General features: G+C 46.8%; 1 protein-coding gene across 3 annotated transcripts in view; it reads right to left on the reverse strand.

The window, feature by feature from the left end:
* The window catches only part of CS (citrate synthase), a 31,251-nt gene extending 26,708 nt beyond the window's left edge, over positions 1–4,543 (reverse strand). For 2 of the 3 annotated variants that reach the window (XM_045365443.2, XM_005571217.4), the window contains exon 1: positions 4,312–4,543. In XM_045365443.2, the coding sequence (XP_045221378.2) occupies positions 4,312–4,353 (42 nt within the window). In that variant the 5' untranslated portion in view covers positions 4,354–4,543. Of the gene's footprint in view, positions 1–2,763; positions 4,179–4,311 lie in introns of those variants that run through there. The other variant, XM_045365444.2, reaches the window with a different exon arrangement.
* Positions 4,544–13,906: the final 9,363 nt, after the last annotated feature.

The following is a 13,906-nucleotide window of genomic DNA, read 5'->3' on the forward strand; positions in this document are numbered from 1 at the left end:
GTATATACTAGTGAACAAAGAATATAGGATCTGCCACCATAAGACTTTCTCAGGAATTACAAACTATTCCCTTACTTCTGCTAGGAGTTCTTACAACTCTGCTAGGAATTCTTACAAGTTTTACCTCCCTGACACTTAAGGGATTTACAAGAAACGTTTCCAGATCCCATCCTACTCTGCAGAATCATTATCTGAAGGTAGGATCCAGGAATCTGCAACATAAGCAAGCATTATAGGTGACAATGTCCACTGTGAGTTTACAGACCTTTTAAAGTAGCATCATGTTAAAAGAAATACAGAGGGCTGGGTGCAGTGGCTCATGCGTGTAATCCCAGCACTTTGGGAAGCTGAGACTGGCAGACCGCTTGAGCCCAGGAGTTTGAAACCAGCCTGGACAACATGGCAAAACCCTGTCTCTAAAAAAACTACAAAAAAATTAGCCAGGCATGGCTGTGGTCCCAGGTACTCGGGAGCATTGCTTGAGCCCATGAGGTTGAGGCTGTAGTAATAGCAAGCCATGTTCACACCACTGTACTCCAGCCCAGGTAACAGAATGAGAGACACTGTCTCCTAAAAAAAAAAAAAAAAAAAAGAAAGAAAGAAAAAAAACCCCAAAACAAAGAACTAAGGAATTTGGGCAGTTGAAGCACAGTTGAAGCAAGAACTGAAAGATAATCAGATGCTAAGAAAGATTTATTGCTAAAGTTGCCTCATTACGGTTTTAAATTTCACATCCTACTCAACTCCATTGCATAAAGCATTGACACAGGGCAGAAGGAATCATTGTGTGGCTTTATTGAAATCCACCAAGTCTGGTTTCCCTTCTGCTGCCCCTTGGATTTTAAGTCAGGAATGCCAACTCTATCACTGCTACCTACCATACTGTTCTTGCTGCCTCTCCATGCATTCATTCACCTGCTACCAACCTAAAGGCCACTAGGAAGATCAAATGCGATCATCTCACCACTAACACCCCATAGGCTTCCCCTGCCATTCTAGTATCAAGGAATCACCGTTATTTAGGCTGATAGTCAAAGTGAAGGCACAGAGATACGAGCCCTTGCCTTTAAAAAATTTGGGTTTTAAAACCTAACTAAATATTTTGCAGGACAAAACTAACTCGGTTTTGTTGAACCCAATTTCTGAGTAGGACTTATACAGGTGATGCTATACAGTGGTGTAAGTCCAATGTAAAGAAACCATTGGTTCCTTTGCATTTAAGTGTCTTGAAAAAGTCTAGAAGTAATCTAGAAACATCTTTGAATTGATTTATTCAGTTTCAAACATACTAGCTTGGAGAAGCAATTTTCAGTGGCTCAAGAGACAGTTCCCTTTAGCTAGGGTTGGTTAAGCATGTTGACTTCAAAAGTCCAGAAGTGAACTGTAGCCCTACTTCAATTCCTAGCCCAAATCCAAACCCAGATCATCTGTGAAAAGACATTTTTGATGTCACAAAACTGAGTCACCCACAGATAATACTAAGGCCATTGCTTAGCATTAATTCATTTGGATAAACAAGAAGTCAAATAATCTCAAAGCTCTCTGAGTTAGCGTCTCTAACGCAGGTGTTTTAAATTATGTGACATTTAAATTATGTGACAGTGAGAGTAGAACAATAGAACAATGACTAATTCACATTTTGTCTCCTAGTAAGGTTAAAAAAATTCTCCAGTCTGGCCAATATGGTGAATTCCCATCTCTACCAAATATACAAAAAATTAGCTGGGCGTGGTGGTGCACACCTGCTAACCCCAGCTACTCAGGAGGCTGAGTCACGAGAATTGCTTAAGCCTGGGAGGCAGAGGTTACAGCGAGAAGAGATTACTCCACTGCACTCCAGCCTGACAGAGTGAGACTCTGTCTCAAAAAAAAAAAATTTTTTTTCTTCTCAGAAAAGTAAAACTACACCTGACGCTGACACTCAAAGTGGTAAGAGTCAGTTCTCACTGGTGAGAAATTACTGCCTCCCAAAGTCTACCTTATTAGCAAAAGTAAAATTACCAATTATGACTACCATTATCCACAGGCTAATCTAGAAAGCACAGGTAGGTGCCAGCAATGCTGACAAGCCAACAAGCTTCTTGGTATCCTGGTCATATTGCTTATTTCTCAGGAGATTTCCAGTCCTGAGTGTACTGGGCTTTGCTACCCCTTTTTTTTTTTTCTCCTTGAGACGGAGTTTTGCTCTTGTTGCCCAGGCTGGAGGGCAATGGCATGATCTCGACTCACTGCAACATCCGCCTCCCGGGTTTGAGTGATTCTCCTGCCTCAGCCTCCCAAGTAGCTGGGATTACAGGCATCCACCACCATGCCTGGCTAATTTTGCATTTTTCATAGAGATGGGGTTTCTCCATGTTGGTCAGGCTGGCCTCGAATTCCCGACCTCAGGTGATCCACCCACCTCCACCTCCCAAAGTGCTGAGATTACAGGTGTGAGTCACCGCGCCTGTCCTACTTTTAAGGGTCAAAAGCCTTCTAATGGCTTTCAACTGATAGGTTACTAAGATCGCCAGGCCATCTCTAATAGGAAAATAATGGTACCATAATTACGTAGCTCTGTCACCCCAAAAGTGTTCTGAGCTTCCATATGGGCTTAAGGAGCAAAATAAATTCAATAGGTAAATCCTAAGACTTTTTCACATTCACTGTAGGGTTAGACTCTCTGGTCTGGGTTAGCAGGTCCAAAATGAGCTAATTATAGTGTCTCCCATTCTGCCAAAACGCTATCTAGAACTTGCTTCATTTCCCAAGAGGTTTCCTTACCCTTTCCCCAGCAGCAGGAGAAGCAACAGCCAAGTAAGACAAGCATCTCCCAAATGCTCAGCTAGTACTTGCCACTCGGTGCCTGGAAGAACCAAGGTAAATCTCACAAGTTACACTTTGTGCCAACCATGAAAAATAATGCCCAGCAGGCCAGGTGCAGTGGTTCACACCTGTAATCCCAGCACTTTGGGAGGCTGAGTCAGGAAGATCACTTGAGCTCAGGAGTTCAAGACCAGCCTGGGCAACATAGGGAGACACCGCCTCCACTAAAAAATAAAAAAAGATTAGCCGGGTGTGGTGGTGCACACCTGTGGTCCCAGCTACTCGGGAGGCTGAAGTGGGAGGATTGCTTGAGCCCAGGAGAGGCTCAAGCTGCAGGGAGCCTTGGTCACACCAGAAGACTCCAGCTTGAGTGACAGAGCAATATCCTGTCTCAAAAAAAAAAAAAAAAAAAAAATTACATACAGCAAGCCAAAACCATCCTAAAGCTTTCCTTTCCTTTAGGTGCTATCAGCTTTAAATTATCCGCAGGAAAAACTGAGTTCTTTGCAGAAGTCAAGGTCACTTGTGGGACTGTCCCCTGCTTGGATTAGAGGGCTGGGACTCCCTCAGCACAGCAGTTTCTGTCTAAAAGGGCCAAGTTACCTAGAACTAAAAGTACTGGCGATTTGAAATTGAAGGCATCATTACCTGCAACAGTATTTCTATGGCCAATACCAAGTAAAGGACCCCAAAGAAGGAGAGAAAGTTCCTGGATAAAGTAGACTTAAGATCAACGGCAAAACCTGGGTAAGCAAGTAGTATGATGGTCATGTGACCTTGGCATTACTATCTCTTGCCGAGGATCTTCCTTTATTGGCCTGCAGTTTGGTGGAACCACCTTTCTGGTTCTTTCTCCAATCATATATGATAGTCATGCAGGAGGCTGTACAGAAATGCTCCACCTCACCCAAGCTCCTCCTATATAAAAAGTGCAAGAGTCCCAAGGACAAAGAGGAGGGCCTGAAGGACCCATTCTTGTGCTCGGCGTGGTCACCGAAGGTTTAAATAATAGACTTGGAGAAATGGAAACAGGCAGTTCGGGAACTGACAATGCCCTTCCTATAAAGCAGAGGACGAAATTAGCCACTGCTCCAGAGTGAGCACATCTCTTCACTCCCGCTCCCTCCACCAAACTGAATGTAACTCCAGAGGAACACTACATCTCTTCTCTACCAGAGGTTCCTGTCTCAGCTCCTTCCTATTTCAGGGCCACGCATCCCCTCCCCTTTCATTTCAGACATGCGGGGTGACAGCAGGGTCGGCCGCCTCACGCGCTCTAGACTGCTGGCCGAGGGCGGGCGGCGTACACTTCACCCCCAGGAGACAGAAGGGAAGCGCGGCACATGGTCCCGGGAGCTTCACGCAGGGCTGGCGGCCAGCCAAGCGCAGGGCCCTTTAAGGCGCGCAGGGTGCGCACGGGTGTGGGAGGGAGACCCCGGCGCCGGAGGGCCTGCGGTCGCCTCAGCCCCACCCTGGGACGGCGTGCTCCCTCCCCTCGCTGCTCACCTTGGTTCCTAAGAGCCGGGCGGCCGCAGTGAGTAAAGCCATGGCGGGCGATCTCCGGGATCTGATGGGGAGGTAAGAAGGGGAGAGAGCTGCGGCAGGAACAGGAGCAGCCGCCGCTGCACCAGAGGCCGCGCCGACGGGTGGACAAGGTTGAAAGGAGGCGGCTGAGGGAAAGGGTAGACGAACCGGCGGCGGCGCCCAGCCCGGGGTCCTCAGCGAGGCCCCGCCCACTGGCCGGAACCCGAGCCCGCCCCTCTCAGGGGACTCTCCCTGGGCCCGGCCATTGGTCCGGTATGGAAGTGGGGCGGGACCTGAGCCCTTGACAGCAGTTGTGACGGGGAGGATTGGACCGCCCGGATTAGGGCTAATTAAGGGTGTATGGGTGGCGGGCGGGGGAATGCGGGTGGCCAAGTAGGTGCCTGAGAACTCAGTTAACTTCCCTCTTGGCTTTTCCCTTTGACCTTAACACATTTGGGGTTATCTCTGAGGCGAATACTGAAGGAGACGCTCCAGGACTCGATCTTTGAAGGTCCTTGAAGCCAATTCCTTAATAAGCTATCATGGAAACTGATCATTGCCTGCTCCTCCTACCGCCTTGGCACGCTTTCTTGAGGCATGTCTTTGGTTAATGGCTTCATGGCCATGGAGGCGACATCATGTGGACAACAGGCTGTGATGCCAGAGTTAGTTGCTTGGTGGAGATCATTTGAGGTCAGCAGAGGCCACGACATTATAGATACTAACAGACCCCGATATGGGTAGAAAAGCAAAAGCAGGAGCCTGAATATCCAGTGCTTTGTGACCTGTCAGTTCTATGTATAATGGCAGGAAATCCAAGTCTTAACAACTGCCCCCTTACTATGAAGGCTTACAAAGCCGGCCACAGTCTCTGGGTCATGGGCATTAGTCTCACTGCCACTCTGGTCACGTAACCCCACACAGCAGCCCACCCCACTCTAGACATACATTAGGAGCCGCAGACTAACCCCTCATCGAAGATCCCCTTTCCTCACATCATTCTCTAGGGCCTCTGGGCCACTTCCACTTGGCAACCTTTTTTTTTTTTTTTTTTTGGAGACGAGTCTTGCTCTGTCGCCCAGGCTGGAGTGCAGTGGCGCGATCTTGGCTCACTGTAAGCTCCGCCTCCCGGGTTCACGCCATTCTCCTGCCTCAGCCTCCCGAGTAGCTGGGACTACAGGCGCCGGCCACCACACCCGGCTAACTTTTTGTATTTTTAGTAGAGACGGGGTTTCACCGTGTTAGCCAGGATGGTCTTGATCTCCTGACCTCGTGATGCACCCGCCTCAGCCTCCCAAAGTGCTGGAATTACATGCGTGAGCAACCGCACCCGGCCACTTGGCAATCTTCTATGCTCTCTCATCCTGTGCTCCCCAGAGACCGTTACACGACCCTGAAGTGATATTCCGCACTACTTTCTAACTCCTCTGGGTAGACAAGGCTTCAGGACCTTTGTGCCTCCCCAAGCCTGTCGTAGTCATTGACCCAAGGGTAGAGGGGAACTGATCCAAGGACCAAGGCATCTTATCCACAAACCTCCAGCCCCAAGTGAACAACCTTTTTTTTTTTTGAGACAGAGTCTCGCTCTGTAGCCCAGGCTGGAATGCAGTGGTACTATCTCAGCTCACTGCAACCTCTGCCTTGCGGGTTCAAGGATTTTCCTGCCTCAGCCTCCCGAGTAGCTGGGATTATAGGCACCCGCCACCATGCCCAACTAATTTTTGTATTCTTAGTAGAGACGGGGTTTTGCCATGTTGGTCAGGCTGGTCTCGAAATCCTGACCTCAGGTGATCCACCCACCTCCGGCTCCCAAAGTACTGGGATTACAGGCATGAGCCACTGCGCCCAGCTGTGAATGGCCCTTTTGTCTCACCACATAGCAGTAACAAGGATCAGAGGTCTCAGTATCCATCTAAGCCAGGTTTAGATAGATCTCCTTTACAAAGAACCGAGTTTCTAGCTTAGACTTGAAAAAAGAGAAAGAAAACCGCTATTTTCTCTTCTTAATTTTCTTTATACCCAGCTTCACACCTAACAACCAATGCTCTTCTGGCCTGGGGATCAGATAGTTAGGTCTCAGGAAAAAACTTTAGGCAATGCTCCAGAGGAGCACTGACCTCAGCTACCTCCCTGGTGACTTCAAAGCTTCACTGATCAATATTTGCTCCCAATTTAGCATCTCATAAAGGATTTCCACATAACTCTAGAATAGTCTGAACTGGTTCCTTTTCTCTGGTTAATTATCCACAGAGACTAACCAGCAGACACAGGACTGAACTTCAGTGCCCCAGGATGAGACTACCAAAGGGATAATTTTTGGAGGCCACAGGAGGTCTTGGAGCTTTAGTGATTGGGTGGGGAAGAGCAATGCCCTAACCCTCTCAACACTGGGTCCCAGAGTCCTAGTACCATGGGGACTTTATGGACTTGTTTTGAAGTTGTCCAGTCCTGACATCAACTGCTGTAAGGGCAATTGGAAAGCACAGGATCAAAGGGGCTAACTGGCATCTTCCAGGAGCTGGCCTAGATTCCTTCTCAACACTGATGGGACCTGGGGAGATGGAGAGAATGTTAAGGAAGAAAGATTGTCATGAATAAAACAGCCAAGTGAGCTCTAGGTTCAAGTATAACTAAGTGCTTGGGAACTTGAAGGGGCAAGGGAGAGAAGGCTGAGAATTCAGGTTGTTGTGACCTTGGGAGGGCCTCTTTAAAATGTAGGGATGCAATAGCACCCCCTGGTGGCAAAGGACAAGTGGGCTAATAAAACATAATTTTTTTTTTTTTTTTTTTTTTTTTTTTTGAGACGGAGTCTCCCTCTGTCACCCAGGCTGGAGTGCAGTGGCCGGATCTCAGCTCACTGCAAGCTCCGCCTCCCGGGTTTACGCCATTCTCCGGCCTCAGCCTCCCGAGTAGCTGGGACTACAGGCGCCCGCCACCTCGCCCGGCTAGTTTTTTGTATTTCTTAATAGAGACGGGGTTTCACCGTGTTAGCCAGGATGGTCTCGATCTCCTGACCTCGTGATCCGCCCGTCTCGGCCTCCCAAAGTGCTGGGATTACAGGCTTGAGCCACCGCGCCTGGCCATAAAACATAAATTTAAACCCTTAAACTACACCGTAAACCAAACTCCTGTATTTAATAGATAATAGCTACAACTTAAACTGGAGGATCCCTTACTATCTGTAGATACTATGTAAATGTGGAACATGCAGTATCTTTTTTTTTTTTTTTTTGGAGATGGAGTCTCATTCTGTCGCCCAGGCTGGAGTGCAGTGGTGTGATCTTGGCTCACTGCAACTTCCACCTCCGGGGGGGCGCACGCCGCCACACCTGGCTAATTTTTTTTTTTTTTTTTTTTCTATTTTAGTAGAGATGGGGTTTCACCATGTTGCCCAGGCTGCTCTCCAAAGTGCTAGGATTACAGGCGTGAGCCACTGTGCCTGGCCTGGAATGTGCATTATCTTAATCTTCACAACAACTCTAAGTTTCATAGGTATTAAAAAATAAAAAGAAGGCCGGGCGCGGTGGCTCAAGCCTGTAATCCCAGCACTTTGGGAGGCCGAGACGGGCGGATCACGAGGTCAGGAGATCGAGAGACGATCCCGGCTAACACGGTGAAACCCCGTCTCTACTAAAAAATACAAAAAAATAGCCGGGCGAGGTGGCGGGCGCCTGTAGTCCCAGCTACTCGGGAGGTTGAGGCAGGAGAATGGCGTAAACCCGGGGGGCAGAGCTTGCAGTGAGCTGAGATCCGGCCACTGCACTCCAGCCTGGGTGACAGAGCAAGACTCCGTCTCAAAAAATAAATAAATAAATAAATAAAATAAAAATAAAAATAAAAAGAAGAGAAAACCAAGACTTAGATGAAGTATCCTACCCAATGTCATAGCTTGTAATTGGTATAGCTATAAATTCAGACCAAGGTCAGCATTACTAAGCTGTATTTCTTTTTCTTTTCTTTTCTTTTTTTTTGAGATGGAGTTTCACTCTGTCACCCAGGCTGGAGTGCAGTGGCACAATCTCAGCTCTCAGCTCACTGCAACCTCTGCCTCCCTGGTTCAAGTGATTCTCCTGCCTCAGCCTCCCGAGTAGCTGGGATTACAGGTGCGTGCCACCACGTTCAGCTAATTTTTGTATTTTTAGTAGAGACGAGGTTTCACCATGTTGGCCAGGTTGGTCACAGCACCTGGCCCTAAGCTGTATTTCTTCCATGATGATTGTGATTTTTTTTTTTTTTTTTTGAGAGAAGGTCTTGCTCTGTAACCCAGGCTGGAATGCAGTGGCATGATCGTCGCTCACTGCTGCCCGACTTCCTGGCCTCAAGCGATCCTCTCACCTCACTCTCCAAAGCAGCTGGGACTACAGGCACTTACCACCACACCTGGCTAATTTTTCCTTTTTTTTTTTTTTTGTAGGGACAGGGTCTTGCTATGTTGCCCAGGCTGGTCTTGAACTCCTGGGCTCAACTGATCCTCCTTCCTTGGTCTCCCAACGTGTTGGGATTACAAGCATGAGCCACCACATCTGGCAATTGTGAACTATCAGCTGTAACTGTCAGGGATTTTTGAGTCATTGTCAACTGTCTCCTGGAAACATCAACTCACTGTGTTGCTATATTTAAAGATATTTCGGCCGGGCACAGTGGCTCACGCCTGTAATCCCAGAACTTTGGGAGGCCAAGGCGGGTGGATCACGACGTCAGGAGATCGAGACCATCCTGACTAACACGGTGAAACCCCGTCTCTACTAAAAATACAAAAAATTAGCTGGGTGTGGTGGCGGGCGCCTGTAGTCCCAGCTACTCAGGAGGCTGAGGCAGGAGAATGGTGTGAACCCAGGAGGTGGAGCTTGCAGTGAGATGCGCTCCAGCCTGGGCAACAGAGCAAGACTCTGTCTCAAAAAAAAAAAAAGATATTTAAGCCAAGCAAGGTGGAATGGGCCTGTAATTTCAGTTGCTAAAGAGGCTGAGGCAGGAGGATTGCTTGAGCCCAGGAGTTTGAGGCTATAGTGCCTGATGATCATGCCTGTGAATAGCCACTGTACTCCAGACTAGACAACATAGTGAGAGCTTGTCTTTAAAAAAATAAAGATAAAAGATAAGGAACTATAGTCTTACTCATCTGTAAAGACTTTCACATCCATACATGAACTAGGTAATAAATGGTGACTGACAGAATATATAAAGTTGGAGAGACAAACATTTAGCATTTGAAATGACCAGAAAGGGGGCTGGGTGTGGTTTCTCATGCCAGTAATCCCAGGAGTGGTAGTCTCAGCACTTTGGAAGGCCAAGGCAGAAGGATCACCTGAGACCAGGAATTCAAAACCACTCTGGGCAACAAGATGAAATTCCACCCCAACAAAAAATGTAAAAAGCCAGTTCAGGTGGTGTGCACCTATAATCCCAGGTACTGGGACAGCTGAGGTTGGAGGATCAGTTGAGCTCAGGAGGTTGAGGCTACAGTGAGCCATGATCACTGCACTCCATGTACTCCATTCCAGCCTGGGCGACTGAGCAAGCTTGTCTCAAAACTACAGCCCAGGCACGGTGGCTCACGCCTCTAATCCAGCATTTTGGAAGGCCGAGACAGGCGGATCACCTGAGGTCAGGAGTTTGAGACCAGCCTGGTCAACATGTTGAAACCCCGTTTCTACTAAAATTACAAAAATTAGGCCGGGCGCGGTGGCTCATGCCTGTAATCCCAGCACTTTGGTAGGCTGAGGTGGGCAAATCACCTGAGGTTGGGAGTTCAAGACCAGCCTTGACCAACATGGAGAAACCCCGTCTTTACTAAAAATACAAAATTAGCCGGGCGTGGTGGTGCATGCCTGTAATCCCAGCTACTTGGGAGGCTGAGGTAGGAGAATCGCATGAGCAGGGGAAGCAGAGGTTGCAGTGAGCTGAGATTGCATCACTGCACTCCAGCCTTGGCGACAGAGCGAGATTCCGTCTCAAACAACAGCAAAAACAAAAAATGACCAGAAAGGTAAAAGGGGTGTCTTATAAGGAATAGTCAGGAAAAATGGCTGAACAGAGGATATAATGCTTTTCCACTATAGATTACTAGAATCAGAGGGCATACATTCAAACTTGGAGACAGTTTTTCAAGCCATATTTAAAAAGTACTACTTTATACAGCTACTTGGAGACTCCACTACATAGAATGAGGTATAACAGAAAGACCACTGGACTAGGGATTAGAGGATCATTGGGGTTGAAGTCTTGGCTCCTCGCTGACTAGCGAGACACTTAATCTCTCTGAGCTTAGTTTCTTCATCTATAAAATAGGAATAACATCTATTTCTTAGAGTTATAAAGATTAAAGCAGGCAAGGTGGCTCACATTTGTAATCCCGGCACTTTGGAAGGCCAAGAGGACCACTAGAGCCCAGTAGTTTGAGACTGGCCTGGGCAAAACAGCAAGACCCTATCTCTACGAAACATTTTTTAAGTTAGTTGGGCCTGGTGACACGTGCCTGTAGTCCCAGCTACTCAGGAGGCTGAGGTGGGAGGATTGCTGGAGCCTGGGAAGTGGAGGTTGCAGTGAGCCATAATCTCACAACTGTACTCCAGCCTGGACAACAGAGCAAAACCCTGTCTCAAAAAAAAAAAAGAGTGTGTATGTGCTTGTTATACAAGTATTCAACATATATTATTTCCCTTCCCCATGCTGTTTATTCCTATTTATTTATGACAGTCTGGCTCTGTCACCCAGGCTGTGGAGTGCAGTGGCAAGATCTCAGCTCACGGCAACCTCCTGGGCCCAAGCCACCCTCCCACCTCAGCCTCCTGAGTGGCTGGGACTGCAGGTGTGCCCTGCCTGGTTAATTTTTGTATTTTTTGTAGAGATGGGGCTTCTCCATGTTGCCCAGGCTGGTCTCAAACTCCTAAGCTCAAGTGATCTGCTGCCTCAGCCTCTGAAATTGCTGGGATTACAGGCGTGAACCACTGCACCTGCCCCGTCCTATATTTAAAGGAATATTGTACCTATGAATCCTTTTTAAGTTAAAAAATTCTGTAAAACTTTTTTTTTTTTTTGGCCAGGCAGTGGCTCATGCCTGTAATCCCAGCATTTCGGGAGGCCAAAGTGAGTGGATCATTTCAGATCAGGAGTTCAAGACCAGTGTGGCCAACATGGTGAAACCCCACCTCTACTAAAAATACAAAAATTAGCCGGGCATGGTGGTGGGCGCCTATAGTCCCAGTTATTTGGGAGGCTGAGGCAGGAGAATCACTTGAACCCGGGAGGTGGAGGTTGCAATGAGTCGAGATCATGCCACGTCACTTTTTTTGTTTCTTTTTTTTTGAGACAGGGTCTTGCTCTGTCGCCCAGGCTGAAGTGCAGTGGCGAGATCATGACTCACTGCAATCTCGACCTCCCTAGCTCAAGCAGTCCTCCCACCTTAGCCTACTGAGTAGACAGGACTGCCTGCCACTATACCCAGCTAATTTTTTTGCGTAGACAGGGTCCTATGTTGCCCAGGGTGGTCTCAAACTCCTGGGCTCAAATGATCCTCCTGCCTCAGCCTCCCAAAGTGTTGGGATTATAGGCGTGAGCTGCTGCATCTGGCCTAAACTTTTTTTTGAGTCTCACTTTATTGCCCAGGCTGAAGTGCAGTGGCGCAATCTTCACTGCAACCTCTGCCTCCCTAGTAGCTGGGACTACGGGTGCATGGCACTACACCTGGCTAATTTTTGTGTTTTGGTAGAGATGGGTTTTTGGCATGTTGGCCAGGCTTGGTCTTGAACTCCTGGCCTCAACTGATCCGTCTGCCTCGGCCTCCCCAAGTGCTGGGATTACAGGAATGAGCCACTGCGCCCAGCCCTAAAACTTATTTCTAAAGGACTAAATTTTCACATAATAAACTTTCCTATTATATCTGTACCTCATTTAACACTGTCTTCGGAAGTGTTTATTAACATCTAACATTTTACTGATAAATTAAGAAGGCATCTGAAGCTTAATCAGATTTACAAGGTTAAGAGTATATGCTCTACCAAATACTGGGCTATAATAATTTATTATAATGAACCTCCAGAGGGTTCAGATAAATTCATGGATTCCTTGTGATATGAATTAAAACATGTGCAAAGCCGGGCATGGTGGTGCTTGCCTGTAATCCTAGAAATTCAGGAGGCCGAGGCAGGAAGATTGCTTGAAGCCAGTAGTTAGAGGCTGCAATGAGTTATGATCATGCCATTTCACTCCAGCCTGAGCAACAGAGCAAGACCCCTGTCTTGCTAAGATAATAATAATAATAATAATAATAATAATAATAATAATAAAATAAGAGGTTTGCAAAGTGTATCTTCCTGCCAGGCACGGTGACTCACGCCTGTAATCCCAACACTTTGGGAGGCTGAGGTGGGCGGATTACTTGAAGCCAGGAGTTTGAGACCAGCCTGGCCAACATGGTGAAACACCACTGTCTCTACAAAAAACTCAAAAATTAGCTAGGCATGATGGCACATGCCTGTAATCCCAGCTACTTAGGAGGCTGAGTCAGGAGAATCGCTTGAACCGGGAGGTGGAGGTTGCAGTAAGCCAAGATTGCACCACTGTACTTTAGTCTGGGCAACAGAGCGAGACTCTGCCTCAGGAAAAAATAAAAAAAATTTTAAAACCCACAAAGTGTATCCTTAATCAAGCCTAGAAGGTAACATCCACCCTTTCCTATATAGGACATACCCTTGTGTACCAATGACAACGTCTCTCCAGCTGGAGAGTTCTTAACAGCTGTACTTCGACAAACCAGTAAGGTGCATCACAAGTAACTTGTTACTGATTAACATTAAATGTATTTATTTAAAACTATGAATAATTTGTTTTCTAAATTAAAACTGTTTTAAGTTTCCAGAAGAGTACTCTTTTTATTGTATTTGAGACAGAGTCTCACTCTGTTGCCTAGGCTAGAGTGCAGTAGTGCAATCACAGCTCAGTGCAGCCTCAGCCTCCTGGGTTCGAGATCTTGCCACCTTGGCCTCCAGAGTCACTGGGACCACAGGTGCACACAATTATGCTGGCTAATTTTTGTATTTTTTATAGAGATGGGGTCTCATTATATTGCCTAGGCCAGTCTCAAACTCCTGGACTCAAGCGATCCTCCCACCTTGGCCTCCCTAAGTGTTGGGATTATGGGCATGAGCCACCGCACTCGGCTTGAAGAGTACTCTCATTTATACTTCTGATAAGCTTTCTGATGGAAGAGAAAGGAATTTTTAGGCACAAAGCAGGAAATGGACAGAACCTTGGGTATACTTTCAGGGGCATGAAAAAATGTAATTATTACTTATATGTATCATAGAAGAAAAAAATAAGGTTTATAATAGTTGGTTTGGAAAACTAGAGAGAACACAGCATTTCTTATGGCTGATGGGAGAAGATGGAATTAACACCAGGTTGATATTAGTTGACAACAAATATCAGAGTGCTTGCTCTGTGCTCTAGTTAATGTGTCAGATTTCATAGAGATTTTTGGTATAAGAAAGCTTTGTGGAATATATGCATTCTATGTGTCAGGCTTAGTGCAAGGTATTATTAGAAAAAAAAGACTTAAAATAGAAACTATAGCTATATT

This window comes from Macaca fascicularis, chromosome 11, assembly GCF_037993035.2.
Source record: "Macaca fascicularis isolate 582-1 chromosome 11, T2T-MFA8v1.1".
Taxonomy (NCBI): Eukaryota; Metazoa; Chordata; class Mammalia; order Primates; family Cercopithecidae; genus Macaca; species Macaca fascicularis.